Below are 19,504 nucleotides of genomic sequence, written 5' to 3' on the forward strand. Positions count from 1 at the left end.
AGCATTGCGGGTACGTCAAATTCGACTAGCGCTCTCAGTGCCCTCAGCACCGGTCCCCCTCACAGGACGGCAACACGATCATTATCAACCGGTCAGGCTGAATGTTGGCCCTTATGGGCTTTGAAGGAGTTGGAGGGTGACAGGAACAAAACTAAACTCTGGAAACCACCGAGTACCTGCTCGAGGTGTCGTTGTCACACACTACGTCCTCCTCGAAGATGAGATATTAACGCCAAGGCGTCTGATAGCCCCTTGACGAGAGGAGAATCCTTGGCCAGTGGATAGTAATGCTGGGCAGCAAAAAAAAAAAAAAAAAAAAAAAACGTTGAGCAGTGAGTCCATACTGCCCCATACCTTCAGATAATGTGATTAACGCCAGGCTTCGATGACCACGAGGGTGAGAGCTGCGAGAACATGGAGAACGTTCCAGCCAAGATCTCTGGCTCAATTCCATCGTCTTGGTATACCTCACAGAAACGCCTCTTGGTATCTTGGTCCAACAAATGATCCATCAATACCAGTGATTCATGACGGATGTCCTTGACAAACTTCCCGGCAATGGCAATGCTTTTATGTCCACTCCACTGACGACTTTAGCGAGTGGGGTTTACTTTTTTGGGCCTCAAGGAGGCTGGCCGAGCCGTAATCCATCTTGATGGCTGTGAATCCTTTCAGCTAAATACTAAAAGATTTCGGGGTACTTTTTTTCAATGCCCTTTTTTTCTTAAGTTGTTACATACCTACCTTACCTAGGTAGGTAGGCACCTTTGTTTAGGTCTACAGAAGGAGAACATCAATAACATTTGCTTGCTAATTCATTTATTCGAATAAAAAATATGCGCAAAACAAAAACATACAACACCGAGGATTCCCCAGTGGTCACCCACCTGAGTACTAGTTCGGCCCTCACTGGTTTGACTAGGGGAGAGCGGACGGGATCCCGTATATTCCAGTGGGTATGGTCGTATGTGAAAGCTTACGCAAATGACAATTATTTTATTCTTTGTCTTTACAATTGAGCTTTAAGACGGGGGACGTAAAATGCCAGCTTTTGTTGTTCAATGATCAATTCAGAGGTCCAGGTATTTACAGGTCATCGAATTATTAAGCGGTTTAATCTCCTTGCATCTATAATTGTGAGCTTGTCGCATACACTGCCAGTATAACACCGAGATAAAGTCCATCATAATTCATCCCGTCAGCCACTCACCCTCAATTAACCCAATAGCTTCAGTCCGCCTTTAGTCTTCTGACCAGGCTTCACAATGCCACCGGGATTATGAGGTCCAAGGCGCGGCTCATAGCCACCGCCGCCGCCGCCGCCTCCACCGCCCCCTCCGCCATTACCCTTCCTCTTGTCGTTCCTCCCGCCGTGCCTCTTGTCCGGCTTGACGTTGGTGACCTTGATCTCGGTGTTTGCCTTTCTGCACGTGACCGGGTGGCTTTGGATGTACTTGCCGTTCATCTCCTTCGCGGCCTGGAAAAAGTCATCCGGATCACTGAAGCTGACGAACCCGTATCCTTTACTCTTGTTGGTGCGCTTGTCTCGTATCACCTTGGACTTTTGCACGCTCTTCCACCGCGAAAACGCCTTGAGCAGCGACTCGTCTGTCGTTTCGCCCGCCAGGTTACCGACAAAGAGCCGCAGGTGCGTCGGATCCCACTCCACAAGCGTGTCGTCGGCCCATTTCTTGCCGCCCCCGGTCCGATACACCGTCTTCTTCCGCTCGTCCCCGTTGGCGCCCGCCTCGGCCTGCTCCGGCTGCTGTGCCTGCTGCTGCGGGTACTGAGACGTTGCGTCCGGGCCGATCGGACCCGCCACCGCCGGGTCCGTCTCGCTCCTGGGAAGGTAGGCGCTCTGCCACTGTGCCATCTGCGCGGCCATCTCGGCCTCCTCGCTCTGCGCCGATACCGGCCCGGCTGTCGGGGCTGCTGCTCCCGCTGCTACCGGGACGGGGAACGGATTTCTGATCTGTGGTCCTGCGCCGTAGCTCGCCGCACCAGGCTGAGAATTGGGCTGTCGGTAGTTGTTATACCCGGACGAGTAGGTCGGCGCGCTGGCGCCCGTGCCGGCGCCACCGCCGCCGTATCCTCCCCTCCCATATCCGCCAGAGTTCCTCACGGGCATGGCCGTGGGCGCCGCGGAGTATGAGGAGTATGCCGTCGTCTGAGGTGCGCCATAGCGGGATGGTGGTGCCGAGTAGCCCGGCGCGGCGCTGGAGTATGATGGTGGTGGTGGTGCTGCTGCTGCTGCTGCGCCGGCGGCGGCGGCGGTGGTGGCGGGGTAGCCTGGCGGCGCAGAGTATGTGCTGGGAGAAGAAAAGGTGGATGAGAACCTAGAGGTTGCCTGAGGTCCGATCGGCTGTTGTTGTTGTTTGCTACCCGGGGCGGCGGGTGGTCGGGGCGGAAGAGATGGGTGCGCCGAAGGGACTCCTGGGGGACCCGGATACGACATGATGAACTTCAGGCTTTCTCGACGTTTTTCTTGTTTTCTTTGTGATAGGCTTTTGTTCAAAAAACGTACCTGGCAGATAAGCCGCGAAGATTTGTTTGTTGTATGTAGATGAATGCACGGTTCTTGTTGAATGAAATATTGTGCTTTGATGCGATTCGGGCGCGACGCGACAGACGTTAAAGAGTTTGGCAAGCTCTGCCACTCAAGCATGGATAGCTCGTAATTAACCGTCCCCATCATCTGGATGGGTCCACATCTATTCACGTGATTGTATAAGCTTTTGTCACGTGGATCCCCGAGCCAAACCATCAAACGAGCAGTACAATGATTTGACCGAAATTTCAAGCCTGTAATGTATCATCAACGACCAGCCAAACTGGTCGGTCTCAGTATGGGCTTATCTGACGCTTTACACTACTAAAGCACATTTGAAAATAGTCGTGATCGCGCAGCAGTGCCATCCTCGCTCTCACGTCTACCCCGACTTTGGTCGCAAACATACACTGACCGAATATTGCAGGAACGGATAGGCCAAATCTTTTGTCAACAGCTCTCCTCCTTCGTTTTTCATTGCTTCGGTATTGAGGCTCCAGCACATGCATTGTCGGCTTCCAAATATCACTATGCTCCATATGTGCAGAACGATAGAAAAGATAACCAGTCAAAACAAATCAAAGTCCTTGTCACAGTCAGTGTTGCAGCACCAGATCCATTCGGACGGAGGGCCACTGCCCGTCCCGGTGTCTAAGAATACCGGTACAACACATGCTTCTTGGAGCGACACGCTGATCTTCATTGGCATGTTGTCACGGCTCGGGAAGGTTGCCTTCCATGTTCCTCGTCTCTCATGCCTTGGCTTCATCTATATCTAGTCTAGTTGCCCGCCCTGCTGTCGTCATTGGAACTATTTGGATTGTGCTGTACATATTAGTTTTGTTGTTACCTTGTATTTGAGTCGCTAAATGTGGACCTGTAATTATTGTCCAACGTCAAAATAGACTTTTGGTACTCGGGAATATTAATATATACCAGATGGATGTGCCAAGCAACAATAACATGGTAGCACTGCGTATAATTTCCCCATCTAAAAACTTCAGCACACTACTACTTACTGCAAAGGGCTGAGTGGAGCTGGATACGACCGTAACAAACAGAGGACGAAAATCCATGTTTACGCAAGTCGTAGAGTCACAGCCAAGCAGTCTTAAAAACTAAGAAAAGATTTTAACAGCCAAGCTGAGGACGTTATGGAAGTGGACTCGCATCCGAGGGGCTGGGCGGCAGAAAACCTCCCCCTTGGGCCCGAAACTCTTGTCGTTTCGGAAGGTCGGCTTTCGGATCCAGGGGTCAAAGGTCCTTCAGGGGGTTTGGTCCAGAGGCTAGACTTCTTCCACGGACAACGTCAGGAAAAGCAAAGAAGGGATGCACGAATTTTCAAAGAGCAATCGGAGAATTAGGAATGAACATGTAGAGAATTCTATTCGTGGACTAGAGATTTGTGCTGGTGTCTGCCCGGACTTGTCTCCAAAGCCTCAGCTATCGTCACAAGAACGAACAGCAAATAGTAAAATAAAATCCCTTCATCAAAACCATGAAGAGCCATCAAATCCCGAATTACCACCGCTTTAGACAGCCGAATTCGCTAGACGTATCTTGACAAAAGAAAAAAAAAATAAGAAATAAACATAAAAAGTAATGTGTATACATTGACCACTGGCTCATTCAAAGAAATGAGGAGAGAATAATAATCCAAGAAAACCACCTGGGCTTTTTCTATTCTGTGTTTGTCTTTTGTCTCAAGTACACAAATCACAAAATCTCCAATTACCCAAGCCTCGAAATAGAATAAAATAAAAAGCGCATTTTTGCTCTACATCATGAGGTAAGCACCAACAAGTCCGGCTATGCTCGCCGCAAGAACCTTGGAAACCGCCAAGGATCCAGCAGCGTTGTCTGGGCCCTGGCCTTCCACCACCCCGCCGGGGAAGGCGACGGTTTGAGCCGCGTTGGGCACAGTGAGCACCGAAGTGACGCCGTTGGCAGCGATGATGGTCGACCGGAACGACACGGCCGTCGCGGTGCCACCAACACCGGCAACGCCGCTGGGGAGACCGGCCGCACCAGTGCCGGTCGGGCGGGGAGCGAGGGTCAGGCTGCCGCTGGCTGTGCGTGCGCCGGTTTGGCTAGGCAGAGGCTGCAGGTTGGAGTCTCCGCCGCCCGTCGCCGAGTTGGTAGCACCGGGCAGAGGGGCGAGGTTGGCGTTTCCACCGTTCTCGCCATTTCCACCGCTCCCGCCGTTTCCACTGTTCTCGCCATTTCCACCGTTCCCGCTGGTTTCACCGTTCCCGCTGGTTTCACCGTTCCCGCTGGTTTCACCGTTCCCGCTGGTTTCACCGTTCCCGCTGTTTTCACCATTTCCACCCCTAGTAGAGTTGGTGCTGCCAGGAAGGGGCTGAAGAGCGCCACCAGTAGTGGAGTTGGTAGTGCCGGGCAGAGGAGCAAGGTTGGCGTTGCCGCCGTTGGTGGAGTTGGTGGCGCCAGGCAGAGGGGCCAGAGTGGTGCCGTTACCGACCGGGGCGTTACCCTCGGTAGAGTTGGTAGCACCCGGAAGAGGGGTCAGCTCTGTGCCGTTACCGGCGGCGATGCCCTCAGTAGAGTTGGTGGCACCAGGCAGAGGGGCAAGGTTGGCAGCATCGCCATCGGTCGAGTTGGTAGCGCCGGGCAGAGGAGTCAAGGTGGTACCGTTACCGGCAGCGGCTTCCTCGGGCGTAGTAGAGTTGATGGCACCTGGAAGGGGCTCAAGCGCACCGGGGGCTGTGGTATTGGTCAGATCGGCGCCAGGGAGAGGCTGGAGGGCTTCAGGAGCAGCCGAGGCCACGGGGTCTGCGACGCCGGTAGTGCCTTCAGTCGAGTTAGTAATAGGGAATGGCGCGGCTGGGTCGGTGCCCGTGGGAACAGCGGGAAAGCCTGAGAGAACAGGGTTGGCAGAGGCTACGGGCGCGGCGGAAAGCACAGGGATGGTCGCTGCAGGGGCTGCTACTGGTGGGACGCTCAGAGATGACACAAGGACGGCGCTAGATGCTATGGCGGATGATGCTTCGGGCAGTGCAGCAGAGGAAAGAACAGGAAGCCCGGAAGCTCCAGAGACAGCAGGAAGTGCGACCGATGAAGTCACCGCCGTTGCAGCCGATGAGGCTCCAGAGACAGGGACAGCACCGCCGATCTGCGAAAAGCTCTGGATGCCACCGACTATGGGAGGGGCAGCAGAAGACTGACCAGCGCCAGGAGCCGCGACAGACGGGATCGCTGTCGTCTCGGCACCCGAAACAAGAGCGCTCGAGGCGCTAACCGATGGCACACCACCGTTAATCTGCGAGATAATCTGGACACCACCGCCTACGGGGAGGGCAGCGGCGGGGGGCGCAGACGGGACCGCGGGAGGCACCGATGGAGCGGCGGGAGGAGCAGATGGGGAGACGACTGCGGCCGCAGAGGTGGGTGTAATCACAACAACTCCAGTGGTGGTTTGTCCGGGGGCGACAACAGGCCCGGCGTTGTTCTGCCCAGGGATGGGTTGCAGAGCTCCTGGGGTGGCGATGGCACCGCCGGCAGCAGGGACACTAGCCGCAGGAGGGCTGGTGAAAATGCCAACCTGTGTGGTGGTGCCTGTTCGCTCTGAGATCGGGGTGAAGGCCGGAGGAAGAGATGGGAGCTCCTGGAGTTGGCCAGCTGGGGCGGCAGCGTTGTTGTTCGCGCCAGGAAGCTCTTGAAGCCCTCCGGCACCACCGGGAGCTTGCCCAGGAAGCGGCTGCAGCTGCTGGTCAGCGCCGGCTCCAGGGGCAGCTCCGGCTCCGGCTCCGACAGCAGCGCCAGCACCAGCACCAGCGCCGTTTCTGTTACCTTGTCCTTTACCTTTACCCTGTCCTTTACCTTTACCCTGTCCTTGTTCTCGGTCCTCTCCAGCTGGACGCTCTGCCTCGGCATCCCTGTTGCCAGCGTTGGCTCGACCGTTACTTTCGGCGCTGTTACGGTCTTCTTGTTGGCGCTCTCCGTTGCCCTGCTGACGGCCGTTGCCTTGCTCCCTCTCGTCCTGCTCGCCGGCCCGTCCGTTACCCTGGCCCTCGCCCCGGCCGTTGCCTCGTTCCGGGCGTGCCTCGTTGTTTCCCTCATTCCCGGGGTTTCCAAGCTGGGCACCGTTTCCAGCCCCAACCTCGGTGCCGGGTGCGGCTCGGTTGCCGCCTGCCTCGATGGCACCACCGGTGGCGTTTTCGGTTTGGTTCTGAAGTTGCTGAGCATTGCTGATGGCCACGGTCAGGAGCAAGCTGGCCAACGCGCTCTTTGAGAACCTCATTTTGTGATGTGATGGGCCTTTTCGTTTGTAGAATTATTGCTTGCTCCAGCTCCAGGTACAGACTGTTGACGAGAAAAAAAAAAAAAAAAAAAAAAGAAGCGTGGTGTATCGTCGAGATTCTGGAAATTCGTGCGAGAGGACCTCTGTATAAGAATAATGTATATAAATGGCACAGTAAATGAATGATAGGTAATCACAAAACTAATCTGGCCTGCAGTTTCGAAAGGAAGGAACCTGCTGTCAAAGCTGAAAGGAGAAGTGAAAAGTGAAGCCAAGGTTTAGGCAAATGTGTAGGTGTGATGAAGAAAGGGTGGAAAAGAGAGAAAGAATGTAACGGAGCAAAGAGAAAGAAAAGAAACGCAAAATGGAAGACGGGGATCAAGTAAACATGAGTATGTTTTTTTGGGGCACGGGCTACCAAGAGACGAATCCCAGCCCAGCCATGCCTTATTCTCCTTTCCCCGGACGGGTCCATGACAATTTGAAAAGGTGTGTGATTTGTGACGGAGCATATGTTTGAAGCCCTTGCAAGGCATCGTCTTGGCCCCGCGACCTTGCCGTGGTCGCCAAGAACGATGCCGCTATCCAGATCTGGTTGTGGTCCTGGCTCAGGCTGCCGTAGAAGCGAAATAATACAAATGGATATTTCCCCCCGAAAGACCCCGGCCCATTTTCCAAGTACAGAATAGGACGAATGGATGATGCTTGTCAAATTTGCTTGCACGCTTGTGCAAACATGATGAATGCGCAGTACTCCACAGGTAGTAGGTTTTCCATTTGCAAGACCTGCTGGTCAAAATGAAGAAGAAGAAGAAGAAAGAAAAAAGAATATTTCCTTCAAGTTCCATGACCCATAGTACCCAACAGCAACATTCAATTAAGTGGGCTGCGTTCACAGTTGGCTGGATCCCCAAATGCTCAAGAGTCGCGAAGCACTTGGCAGCGAAGCGACGAAACATAATCCCAAGGACATTTATCGATAGGCGCCAGGGGGAATAAAAAGCAAGAGGTGCCTTCTCTCTGCCCCATGGCGTGTGTAAACACTTTGCGGCAAGGAAAGCAAGCAGGCTGGATTTCTCGATGCTGATCGAACAGTGTGACGGCAATCGAATTTGGCAGACCAAACACGGAAAGGCCGTATTCGTCGCCAGGAAAACCAAGCGGCTCTTGAAGGTGAAAAATGGAACTTGACGCTAGCGAAGGGTATGTATCAGAAAATCAGGGGCTGTTGTAGATGCACCCAACAAAAGGGAATCTGGACCATAAGGTTGAAAATAAGCATCAAATGTCAAAGGTATGGGACGACAATTTCTCGACGTTGAATTCATCCGTTCATGCTCCGAAAGGATGGTGTGGGGCTAGGATCAAGAGGTGGATGGACTGGGTGGGACTAACTCCTGTGTGGGTAACAAGTCCCTGTCCTTGCAGATTTTGAAACCTTGTTCGCTAAAGCTGCAAGAGGTATCAGCCCCCAAAATGACGAGCCTCAATTGTTTACTGTACAAATGGCGTTTTTTTCAATTGCTGTTCGAATTTCCCCTGAGTGTATGGTGTAAGTGAGCCAAGCAAAGCTGGGTTGGATTCTAACCTGCACTCACTAGGCGTTAATCGCCTGTCTATCTCGGTATTAATATACGACAGCATATCATTCCCCCTGGTTTTAAAAAAAGAAAAAAAATCCGTACGGTATCTCTGTCGGGTTTGGCGTTTCCAAGTGCGAGAGGCTTAGGGCTGTGACTGGGTTAGGTACCTAACTAGGTACGTACAAGTTGATCCCGATGTGTAGACGTACGGCTGAAGCAAGTTCGTTCATCGTGGACAAATGTTTCAACCAAAGGCAGCAGCATATTGCTTTGTCGTTTGTACATGGTAAGGCATGTTTACACTAGTTCTAGAACATGGCATTTGACAGCATCCGCATATAATTATGCCTGCTGGTGTAATAAGTACCTTAGCTACCTACCTAGTCAGGTAATTAGGTAGGTACCTACCCAGTTAGTTACCTAGGTAGGTACCTTAGCTACCTTAGCTACCCAAGGTAAGGAAGCCGTGGATTCTGTTACGATTGTTGAACGATTCAGTTCTTGGCAGTCACTTGCTTTTATCACTTCATAGGTAAATACCACCAACGTGAAATCTTGCTCTCACTATTGCTCCTGCTGCTTCCATTGAGCCATTTACATCAGTACTAACGGCAATATGACAGTAATTGTAGCGCGATAATGACGCGCACATAAGAAGGCTGGCTAATTGTCTTGATCTCCATCGCCTATAATTGGTCAATCTGAGGCCAGTTGACCTTTCGGGCCGTCGTTTTTAATACAAGTCTCTTGCCCGTGAATCAGTTGCCACGTCTTAGAGTGCGGAATTTCAATGGTCAATGAAAATTCCAGGGTTCAACGACACATATTGTGCTTTCTTCCCTATTTCGTATACTCGGGAACGTGTGTAGATAATATTAGATATTTCTCCCGCCCTTCATAAGACAATATAGCGTTGGAGGATAATTGCGGAATCACGCACGACTTAAAGCACCAGTCTTGTCCATATATGATGTGATATGCCCTCGCTAGATGGCAGTACTCTGAAAAGATCATGATGGGGAGACGATGTAAATGATGCGTCAATATGCAAGTATCCGAGCAAACGAGCAGACAAACAAATAAGCCAGGGACAAAGAAGTGGAGGAGAGAGCACGGGCAGATCAGAAGCACGAGGCCAAAAAGCTGCTTGTTGGGTTGGACTTCTAGAAGCAGGAATCCGCGGGGGATTGATGATGTAGGCCCAAGGAAGGAAGGTGATAAACCGTTGCAGAACGAGCCAGTAGACCGATAGAAAGAAGCTTAGCTGCTTGACTCTCTCATGGCGTCATTGGGGCCCTCTTGATTCGTCCAAAAGAATGTGTAGGAACAGTCATACAGGCGCAAACAAAGGCAGATGTTACACCCCTTTGGCTGCTCCACTTGCTGTCCGTTGGTTGTATCGGCGTCTGGAAAACGACAAACACATCGGGCTACTTCTTCCTCCTTCTTCCTCCTGCAGCTTTTTTCATCACCTCCACGTCCTATTTATCAGGGCAAGGACGTCTTGATTTGAGTCAATTCTCATATTTTGACTTCTTTACGAGATCTCAATAACTCCCTACCACTCCCAGATATCTGACAACACAAAAGGCGCACACAATCCCTCAAAAAGCAGTGCGCCAAAAAAGCCTGTTGTCAACTTGAGTTCAGATTCTACTTACTCACTTCCCCACCAATTCTTTTTTTTTCATCCAAGATGCGCCACCAGTATTTATCTCCTATTGTTATGGATTTCATATCTGGAAACCCTCAGAGCTCAGACGGAGATGACTGCGAGAACGATCAGCATCGTCATCGTCCCCACGGACTCTCCATAGCTCAACCGTCTGACCTGATCATGGATTCCGACCTGATTCTGCAGGACGTTCGAAGCCTCCAGAAGCGTGTCTCCCGCCTTGAGGACAAGCTACTCGAAGACAACGCCCAGACTAGCGCTGCGGCTGCGATTGGCGAGATCAAAACTCAGATCTCGCAGATTCTTACCAGCCAGAAGACTTTGCAGTCGACCAACGAGCGCATCCTGAAGAAGCTCGATGATCTGATACAAGCCGAAGATGTCACCCTGGCAGTCACCAATCACATTTCCCCAAAGCATGACGATCAAGCCAACGCCCCGAAGGTCGCCGGGGAACTGACTGAGGGACAGCGTAAAGATAACATCCTGTCTGCATGGAAGAACCAAAGCAAAATTGATCGCCTCGCCCACAAGTTGAACCCATCCATGCCACCGGGTACACTAGGCCTTTCTGGCCGGTACCCGAGTCCATACGAGGAGACGCCAGAGGGCGTCGTCCTCAGTCAGCACCGCATCGATGCTTCGAAGGCGAAATCCAAGTATGCCCACAACAACCTCTCCGGCCTCAACACCGAGTCTAATATTAGGGAGTACCGGAAGGCCATCGGACCATTCTCCACGGCTGCCGAGAGGCTTACGTCCCTCAGAGAGAACTACCTGAAGATCCCCAACCACAGCCATGACCTCACTATCCGGAAGAAGACGGATCTTACTGTGCTGTCTCCCACCGAGGACGCATCAGTCCGCGAGCCAGCCTGCTGTATATGCGAAAAAGTCACCTGTAGCACTCCTCATCACTGCTTGTCAGGTCGGAATTCCTCGGTCGACATTCCTCGAGTTCCTGGTCATTTGGCCGGCATCCGCTCTGCTTGTTTTGACGGCGAAAATCCAATGGACTCGTGATCCATGAGCTTTGCCTGAGGGCTCGAATCGGACCTCATCGAGATTGTGTATGTAAGAGAACCACTGGAGAGGCTTGATGCAACATTAAGCAGACTTTGGCATTTAGTGTCCTTGATGAGGGGGAAGGTTGCACACCCGCAAACAGGCTGCTGATAGTCGGACCCAAACCACATCACCACCCAATGTTGAAGGGAAGGGTCTCTCCATCGTTGAGGTTTGGTTGGCATTCAGAACACACTCTGCAGTATCTGCTTTTCTATCATCCTGAAGCAATCTTTTTCTTTTTTTTTCTTTTTTTTTTCAGCCACGATGCCTTTGCCTCGTTGTTTTCCATTTTCCTTCACTTCTTTTCATTGTTTTCATCTTCGCAATAACCTTTTTTTCGACGAACAAGCTGCATAGACAGTTGACCAGGAGGGAACACTTGCTCTTGTTCAGCTGCTGGAAATGGTATTCGAGAACGGTCCTTCCATGTAAACTTAAAAAAACATCGAGAAGGGAGGCCTTTCCGTGTGACGAACGGCAGCGGCTGGGATAGACTGACCACCTGATATAGTGGTCAAACTGCCTGAATACAATCCTTCTCCTCAATGAGTTCCGAATTGCTGTGTGTATTCTCTATTCTGTAATGTGCTCTATGTGTTCATGGATGCAATCCGCTCGAGCTATGCTGCAAAATCTACCAACTCATGAGGCCCTTTTGTCTATCAAAACCTCCCCGCAGTTGCGTCTCCGGCTTGACCACCTTTCCTTGAAGGATCGTGTACTTGACGATATTCTCACAATGCTGCGGCGAAATCCTCGCGAGCCAGATACACTGACCCGCGCCAACATCAGCGCCCTCGCCATTCGCCACCGCAGAAGCAGCCTTGGACTTGCCGCTCTCCAATAGCTTCTGGATGCCCTCGTCGCCGACCGTCTTCCTCTCCACGCCGTCCAGTCCCCACGGATCCGGCCGGCGGTAGATCATCATGTTGGCGCTGTATTTGTGACCGCCTACATGACTGATAAAGTAGATGCCCACCCCGGACGGCCTCTCGTCGTCCAGGTCGCGGTAAAGGCCCAGTGGGCGCAGGTGCCTTTCAAGCTCCTTTCGCAGCAGCGGGGCTGACTGCCCACAGCGGGCGTCTCGGGTGCGCTGCGAGCAAAGGAGAACAAGGACAGAATGGGGGCAGGGTCGGCTAGTGAGTGTGCGCAGCGGGGGTGGGAGCGACGGATCCGGGTTGACCACGTCCACAGATCCAGGGAGGTTGATTGGTGGCTGGTCTGCTAGTGGAGTTTCGTTTGTTGGGGACTTGGCTACAAACTCTGAAAGGAGAGTTGGTACTGTTGCCGGTGTCACATTTTCAACTACCCTAAATGCCGGGAGGAGGAGCACTGTAGTGGGCTCTGAATAGTCATTGGTTTGATGTGGCGTGGGAATGTTGCTCGCCGAAAGCATTAAACGCTAATTTGTTCGTCTGGTTAGCATTCTCTGAGAGATGAAAAAAAAGTAAACAGAGAAGACATACTGCCTTCAGGAGGGGCGATGATAGCCCGCAGTAGGAACGGCAATCAAGAGGGAATGTATATCAGAGAGTAGAGCAATAGCTAGCAAGTAAGTGGTTACGAGAGGCATATAAATATGCCGGCCCAAAAAAATAAGGCTCTTGAAAAGGAAGAAACTCACTCCGTTGTCAGGCTTGTCAGACGCTTCCACAGCCTGCATCACACTACCCTTCTCATCCGCCACGTCCCGTACCCAGTCCGTCTTTCCCGTGGCGACCAACAGATGCGTACTCCAGCCTTTCACGTGGCCGTACAGCACATCTTCGGTGTCAATGCTAAAACTCTTGGGATATTTGACGGTGCAGCTGTCGCAATCGTGGTCGCAGTCCTCCCCGTCAACGGCCGGGGCAGTCTTGGGAAACAAGCTATGCGGGGCCGCTGGTCCAGAGTTTGCATCTCCATTGTCACCCGTGGCCAGCTTTTTAGCGCTCTCAAAGAGCGATTTAAACCCGGATGCCATCCTCTGCTTGAGCGGCGGAGTGGGAAGCGACCATGCAATGTTGGGGCTGGCGTCGTTCTTTGGGGAGGGCAAGAGTTGCGGTTTTGCTTCTTCTTTGCCGTTTTCTCTTAGTATCCCACTTGTCTCGGTTCCAGGTCCAGTGACGCCGCTGTCGAGAGTCGTTTTGCTTATGTTTGGCACAAGGGATAATTCATTCTGTGGCGTCGGTGGTGGGGGCATTTTTCTCTGACGTAGGTATTTAAAGGGTCCGTCCCCCCGGATCAACCGATAATGATAAGATCGATTTGATCTCTGCACGGTTTGCCTGACAAAGTGGTACAGGGTTCCCCCGCAATGAACGGTTTCCTCAGCTCAGGGGGAAAAAGCAATAAACGGCACTGACCAGGTACTTACGGTAGCCCCCAAACTTGCAAAGCAACAATGTAACTTTTGGCCTCGAGTCAGGGGAACTTCCGGTCCTTTTGGTCTCTATAGCTGGTTATAATTCCTCCAAAACAAACGGAAAGTGGGAGCTACCCTCGTTTGGCCATGTGCAAGAGCATGAATCTCGCGCTTTATAAAAATGTTTGTTCCGATATCTCCGATTCCAATTTTCGGCTTCAGGTTAAAATCCCGGCCAACACCCGGACTAGACAACCTAGTCTCCGTGAACAAAAGCTGAAAACTTCGGAAATGTCAACCGTAAGTCGGCGCTTGGGGATTTCCGCAATGGCTGAGAGCCGGTGATAATCCTACGCGCCACCTAAGTTCAGAGAGATGAGATGCGGTAGGTCATATACCTACGCATCGACGTCAAGACAGAAACTCGATTGGTGAATTGAAACGGCATCTGTTATAGCGGCTCGATTGACCCGTGTCCGCCTCTGAACCAGCTCGCATGACATACATGCAACCATCAAAAGTTGGCTGTCTTGCCCTCCCCTGAGGCGTTCTCCGTCTTTCCGCCGAGATGGATACCATCCTCGGCCGCCATTCTGCAACCCACTCCTGGTGACTTGAAACGTCGACCCAATTTTTTTTCTCTGTTGACAGTTCGGGTGTCTCCGTCATATACAGCTGGGCGTGTGCGGCCCGTACTAAGAAAAAAAAAAGACAAAAGAGAAACAAAGAAACATTATTATGAAGATGCGAAAACAGGAGTAAGAAAGTGAACAGAAGTCCTCCGGGATTAGCGCAGGCCGATGACGCTCATCTCAAGCGTCCACACCCGACGAATCCAAACCTTGAGCTTCCCTTCGACGCCCTCCACGTTGTCAAGCTCTACACCCTCCCACCAGCACCTGCGTGCTGGCTTGCGCCAGAACAACAACAACTTTTGTGCCATGCCGACCGCATTGCTACCCATTTCGTTACCACGGATGTCGCTGCGTAGCCGTGCCAGCGCGAGACTGCAAATGACTGCCTTATTGGGCTCTCCGGCTCTGTGGCCCCATTTGTCATCGTGATCAAAGCCACTGGAAGTCAAACACCAGCCTGTTAGCACACAAAACAGTCCACTCATATGTCCTAAAACCAAAGGGGGACCTACCCAGCAGTCAACATCTCGATCAGATGCGCTTCGGTCGTACCAGGCTCATCGCTCCGCTTAAGGCCACTGAAGATACCGTTCTGCTTGAGCAGCGCCCTGGCCGCGGCCCGCTTGACCTCGATCATGTCTGGCTGCTTGATATCAGGCCGTGGCGGGATGGCATAGAAATCTAGGTCCTCACGGAGCACAATGATTCCTGCTCTCTTGGATGAGTCGTCCCTGCTGCTACCCATAGGCTCGACCGGCACCATATCGTTGTCTACCTCAGAGTCTGCAGGTATGGTCTGTGCCACGTTACGGAAAAAATCCAGCATGTACTGCAGAGATGCCGGGTCGTACTGTTCGTAATCAAGTTAGTAGGTGAACTAGAGGCATCGGAATTAAAAGATAGGAAGGATAGAAACCCAGTCTCCACGTACATCGACTTGGACGGCATCACCGTCAGCAAACCCGCCCATGTGGCCTTCTGGGAACAAGCCATTAGGAAACAACGAAAGCAGGACGAATTCGGGCAATGTCAACAGTTCATCACGGGAGAGGGAGAACCTCGTGCCCCGAAGGTCCATCGTGATCGTCTCATCAGCGCCGACATCTATGACCCAGTTAGTTCATGCACACATTAGAAAGCCAGATCCCGTTACTCCGAGCCGCAGTCTCACATACCTCCGATCGAGTTGATTGGCGGTCCACCCTGTTGCACCTGAGTAATAATACTCGACGCTCCTCCTGCGGCAGCCATCAGATAGGTAAATGACTGGAGGGGACTGAATCCCTCCGAGTACGCCGGCGGCGGTTCTGCGTCGTCGTCCTTGTTACTGCGCGACGGATCGCCCTTGCTGTCTCGGGGAAGAGCACGTTTGGTCTCTTCCTGGAAGCTACTAGCCGAGGCCTGGCTTTGCTGAGGCTGTTGCTGCGAGGATGAAGCGAGAGGCGGCGCGTAGGCGGGCGCGGCGGCGGACTCAAAGTCGACCTCCTCGAGGCTACCGGGAAGAGGCTCTTCGTCAACGTCGGTGAGGGTCGCTGGCGCGGGTGGGGCGAAGAGGCTCGCAAACGGGGGCGGGCCCGAGGTCGAGGATTCCGAGGCTGGGTACCGAGGTGGCGGGCTTCTTGTCTCGGTCTCGGGCAGGGAATCTGGCGATGATTGCGGACACTGGGAATCTTCCGAAACCTGCCGATTGAGCTGGAACAGACCTTGGCTGGCGGCAAGATCCTGCGACAGCTCTATCTCGTTTGCCGAGGCGGCGGTGGACGAAGACGTTGTCGGTCTGATGCTGGCACTGGAATCTTGAACGATCGACGAATTGGCGGATGAATGGCGGGCGTCCAGGTCGCTCGGAAGCGGAACCGGTTTGTCAAAGGCTTTTATCGGCAGAGCAGCTATTTTGCCGGTTGTGAATGCCACCCTCGGGTGGTATTAAGACTGGGTAACTATTGTCTGGAACAACGACGTTGAAATGACTGGTGCAGGTCGCGACGAGTCGACAGGGAAGCAAAATGGACAAAACGTTTCGCAGACGCTGTAGAGGAGAAAAAAAAGCAGACTAGTAAGAACAATCACAATAACAACGGTCTATGCACAAGAAACGACGAGGCCAAACAGGTTATGCAGTAGGGCGTAATCAAAGATCCAGGTGTGGCATTGGGCAAAGGGGTTGGTACAAAACTGATCCAATCTCCTCTGGGTGTTCATCAGCACCCTCACCTCAATCCGTCCCCATCTACAATGGACTGTACTGTGATGACCCCTACGTGCTAGAGGGCGCTAGTGGCACGCAAAGACACCTTATTCGTCAGACAGGGCGGCTAGGCTGTGGGGCACAGAGTATAAGTGGGTAATCATAGAGATGACCAGGGGTTGGTCGAGATTAATGGCATGGCTTGGCGGGTACAGGGTAGGTGCTGAGCCTGTCGGAAACAAGGTTACTTTCGCTACGCACTTTGTACAAAGTTATGGGGTATCGCATATTTATTTTAGCATTTATGGAAACAATGATGCACTGTACGTCCTACCCAGTACATATTGTATCAATCGTCATCATCACTGGTATCACCAAAGATTGCCTTGAAGACTTCCTCGCCCGCTCGTGCCTGTTCCAATGCAGCGTTAGTGTCTGGATCCACCGCCGCTTTAATAGGCGGCTTATTTTCCGCTGCCACGCCCGTTATGGCTGCGGTGGCGTCAATACTTTTCACATCATCTTGTGATCCAGCTTCAACGTCACGATACAATCCCGCGAACTGTGAATAGTCCTGTTTAACAGAAAGAGGTGCCGAGCCAAAGCCTAGTTCGGCGTCCGGCTCGACCACCACTGGGGGCTTGACGTTGAACCTCTTGCACAGCAGTCGATTTGGATAAAAGTCCTTGACGGATCTCGTCATGGGCCCAAACATTCCCAGTTTGGCCGCCTCCTCCGCCGGGTCTGTCGGTTTAGGGGCTGGTCTGGTGATGAGGGCATTCCCGTCGCCGTTTAACTTGTTTGTCGCAGGAACAGTAGAGCTGGACTTGGATGTTGTGAACCTCGACGCCATGAAGCCAGTCATGGGCTTGAAAATTCTGGCACAGTTGAAAAATTCGTAGAACTCCCTTAGCCAGTCATCATCCTTCACCCCGGCCGGTTTGGGTGGAAGTGACTGTCGGGATCCAGCTTGATATTCAAGATAAGCTCGGTATCTCTTCCGCTTATCCTCATTGTCTGCATAAGGTGCTCCTCCAGAAGCGCCTCGAGCAAGAGCAGCTACTGCCGTTGCTTTGTCCAGGGTTGGAACATCTTTGAGGAGCTCAGCAAGCTTGTCCTCGGCTGACATGGCGTAAGCCGCTGGGATTTCGCCTCGAGCTTCAGGAAGATCCTTTTTACCTGTTGCGCTCACGAGTCTTTCCCTGGCAGATGTCGACATGAAATCAAACACAGACTTGCCAGGAAGCAGCGCTTCTCCAAGAATGTCTGCCCTGGATTTTGGATCGAGCTTGAATGCTTTTGCAGCATCGGCTGTTGACACAAATGATGTGTTCACAGACGATTTAGTAGACTGCCGTGTCGATTTCCACTCTGGAGGTACCTTTGGCGGCGGATACTTGCTAGCATCGTTGATCTCTGATGTGAGAGGGTCTGGATGCTGGCTTAACACAAACCCGTCCAGAGGCAACCGGCCATCATGGCATTTTTTCGCCCGTAAGCCGAGCTTTCCCAGTTTCCTGGATTTGAAAACAGGCTTAGACTTCAACAAAGGATTGGCGGCCGTTGTGGTACTGCTGGCATCATTCTTTTTCTTTTTCTTCTCACCGCCGATGACCCTGTTGTAAGATATGCGAGGGCCGATTTCGTAAGGATCCTCATCGTCTGAACCTGTATCGTTGATGATCCCAATGCCTATCCCACCCCGCTTCTTCTCCTTCTTCTTGGGCATCAACGACACGGGCTGTCGGCGGGACATGAAATCAACTTCTTCGTCCTCGTCAGATTGGCCTTCTTCCTTGTCTTTGGTGGATCTTAAAGGGGCTAGACGATTCTGGCCTGCGTATCCGAGTCCTTTATGGTCCAATTTCTTCACGAATTGAATCAAGGCGACCTTATCCGGCGCAAAAAGGTGATATTCCTGGCTCGCGCCCTCTTCCGAGCGGGACCCGGCCTCGAGCCTAGCCTTTCGCATGACCTTTGGCCCGATTCCTTGACCCTCTTTCCAACCCATTTTCTTGAGAAGTTTGGTGCCCATGGTCTCGCCTTCAACTCGAAAAAGACCCGCCAATCCGGCACTTCGCGCAACGTCATCTTCCGTCGACCCAAGGGCAGCGAATGCTTGATTTGTCTGCAGCTTTCTGGACTCCTCTGCGTCGGCAAGATCCTCCTCATCCATAAAGTCTTCTGGCCGTTGTTGATTTAGTTTCGTATCGTCTTTCCGGCGATTGGTCCGTGAGGACACAAATGTTGAGGGAGTCCATCCTTCTTTAGAGCCGACGGTATTGAAATAACTACACTCTCCTGATTAGCTACCTATCAGCTCTTGCTTCCGAAGAGGAGGAGAGACTTACCCTGCGCTAAACCCCCCAGTGAAGGCACCATGTAGTCTTTTACGGCCCCGCTCATCCCTCACCTCCTGCTTCCAAACTGGAACATAGGAGCCATCATCTCGAACATCGGGATCCAGAGGCGGCAGAGGGGTTCCAAAAACAACGAATGGTGATTGTTGTAGTTGGAGTTCGGTTTCGTACGCGGCTCGGGACCGCTTTCCGGACATGGATGGCAAACAAAACAAAACAAAAAAAGAAGGGCCAACTGATTTGGGGCTAGGTTCGTTCGGGGCTAATGCAAGTTATCACATGAGCAATGTTTGATTGCTGCCAGGTATGGATAGACGCAGACGTGTTTATGCTACTTTTTTTGTTGTTTGCGGCGCAACACGTTAGAATTTCCCCAAGCGGAAAATCCGAACCCAGACTTGTCAACCCACTCTGACGTGTTGTGAAGCTCAAAAGCGGATGTAGCAATTGCGGGAGCGGGAGGCACAAAGTGGGGCCAGGGCCAGCCAATACGATACGATGATCCGAAAACGGCTTAGATTGAGTATTAGCTACCTACCTAGGTACCTACCTACCTAGTCAGATAAGCTCCATGTTATCTGCTTGAGCAAAGCCGTTAACGTGCACCCCTTTCGTCCTCTGATAATACTCGCACGGTATAATATCCGAACCCGTCTTACAGTCCGTTGGGCTGGCGAGGTGCAATGGAAAAAAAGACCCCCAGAAATATGAGTCTATTGCCTAAACATGCTTTGAAGGTACACATAGGCGTTGGATGACGGGCATGTTGTGGTTAGCAGAGTTTGCCTGTTGTCACCAGCTGTCTTACTTTAGATGCAATGGAAGCCACGAATCGATAAGGCAGG

At 52.2% G+C, this 19,504-nt stretch overlaps 8 protein-coding genes and 1 non-coding gene across 9 annotated transcripts; 2 read left to right on the forward strand and 7 right to left on the reverse strand.

Annotated features, from left to right (window-relative positions):
* Positions 1-850: 850 nt before the first annotated feature.
* Positions 851-966, reverse strand: MGG_20327. The gene has a single exon (XR_001729782.1). It is a non-coding gene; the product is annotated as a 5S ribosomal RNA (ribosomal RNA).
* Positions 967-1,005: 39 nt separating this feature from the next.
* MGG_01274 (RNA-binding protein) lies at positions 1,006-2,640 on the reverse strand. The gene has a single exon (XM_003714141.1). The coding sequence runs from the start codon at positions 2,453-2,455 to the stop codon at positions 1,217-1,219; it is 1,239 nt and encodes a 412-aa protein (XP_003714189.1). The 5' UTR covers positions 2,456-2,640; the 3' UTR covers positions 1,006-1,216.
* Positions 2,641-4,088: 1,448 nt separating this feature from the next.
* MGG_01275 (uncharacterized protein) lies at positions 4,089-6,806 on the reverse strand (the record flags this gene model as incomplete). The annotated part of the gene is made up of 1 exon (XM_003714142.1): positions 4,089-6,806. One exon carries the CDS (start codon positions 6,804-6,806, stop codon positions 4,326-4,328), a length of 2,481 nt encoding a protein of 826 aa, XP_003714190.1. The 3' UTR covers positions 4,089-4,325.
* A 364-nt stretch (positions 6,807-7,170) lies between these two features.
* Positions 7,171-7,789, forward strand: MGG_15658 (uncharacterized protein; the record flags this gene model as incomplete). Its single annotated transcript, XM_003714143.1, has 2 exons — positions 7,171-7,295; positions 7,705-7,789. The coding sequence occupies 2 exons, from the start codon at positions 7,171-7,173 to the stop codon at positions 7,787-7,789; spliced, it is 210 nt and encodes a 69-aa protein (XP_003714191.1).
* Positions 7,790-8,170: 381 nt separating this feature from the next.
* MGG_15659 (uncharacterized protein) lies at positions 8,171-8,619 on the reverse strand (the record flags this gene model as incomplete). The annotated part of the gene is made up of 3 exons (XM_003714144.1): positions 8,171-8,303; positions 8,405-8,422; positions 8,573-8,619. 3 exons carry the CDS (start codon positions 8,617-8,619, stop codon positions 8,171-8,173), a joined length of 198 nt encoding a protein of 65 aa, XP_003714192.1.
* Positions 8,620-10,085: 1,466 nt separating this feature from the next.
* On the forward strand, positions 10,086-11,087 carry MGG_01276 (uncharacterized protein; the record flags this gene model as incomplete). Its single annotated transcript, XM_003714145.1, has 1 exon — positions 10,086-11,087. The coding sequence occupies one exon, from the start codon at positions 10,086-10,088 to the stop codon at positions 11,085-11,087; it is 1,002 nt and encodes a 333-aa protein (XP_003714193.1).
* Positions 11,088-11,645: 558 nt separating this feature from the next.
* MGG_01277 (sucrase/ferredoxin domain-containing protein) lies at positions 11,646-13,329 on the reverse strand. The gene is made up of 2 exons (XM_003714146.1): positions 12,757-13,329; positions 11,646-12,534 (listed from the first exon to the last, which is right to left on the reverse strand). Exons 1-2 carry the CDS (start codon positions 13,312-13,314, stop codon positions 11,767-11,769), a joined length of 1,326 nt encoding a protein of 441 aa, XP_003714194.1. The 5' UTR covers positions 13,315-13,329; the 3' UTR covers positions 11,646-11,766.
* Positions 13,330-13,433: 104 nt separating this feature from the next.
* MGG_11241 (general stress response protein Whi2) lies at positions 13,434-16,289 on the reverse strand. Its single transcript, XM_003714147.1, has 4 exons — positions 15,287-16,289; positions 15,043-15,215; positions 14,624-14,961; positions 13,434-14,549 (listed from the first exon to the last, which is right to left on the reverse strand). The coding sequence occupies exons 1-4, from the start codon at positions 15,360-15,362 to the stop codon at positions 14,264-14,266; spliced, it is 873 nt and encodes a 290-aa protein (XP_003714195.1). The 5' UTR covers positions 15,363-16,289; the 3' UTR covers positions 13,434-14,263.
* A 283-nt stretch (positions 16,290-16,572) lies between these two features.
* MGG_11240 (G patch domain-containing protein 1) lies at positions 16,573-19,063 on the reverse strand. Its single transcript, XM_003714148.1, has 2 exons — positions 18,651-19,063; positions 16,573-18,590 (listed from the first exon to the last, which is right to left on the reverse strand). The coding sequence occupies exons 1-2, from the start codon at positions 18,854-18,856 to the stop codon at positions 16,649-16,651; spliced, it is 2,148 nt and encodes a 715-aa protein (XP_003714196.1). The 5' UTR covers positions 18,857-19,063; the 3' UTR covers positions 16,573-16,648.
* Between the last annotated feature and the right edge of the window lie 441 nt (positions 19,064-19,504).

This window comes from Pyricularia oryzae, chromosome 2 (genome assembly GCF_000002495.2).
Source record: "Pyricularia oryzae 70-15 chromosome 2, whole genome shotgun sequence".
NCBI lineage: Eukaryota > Fungi > Ascomycota > Sordariomycetes > Magnaporthales > Pyriculariaceae > Pyricularia > Pyricularia oryzae.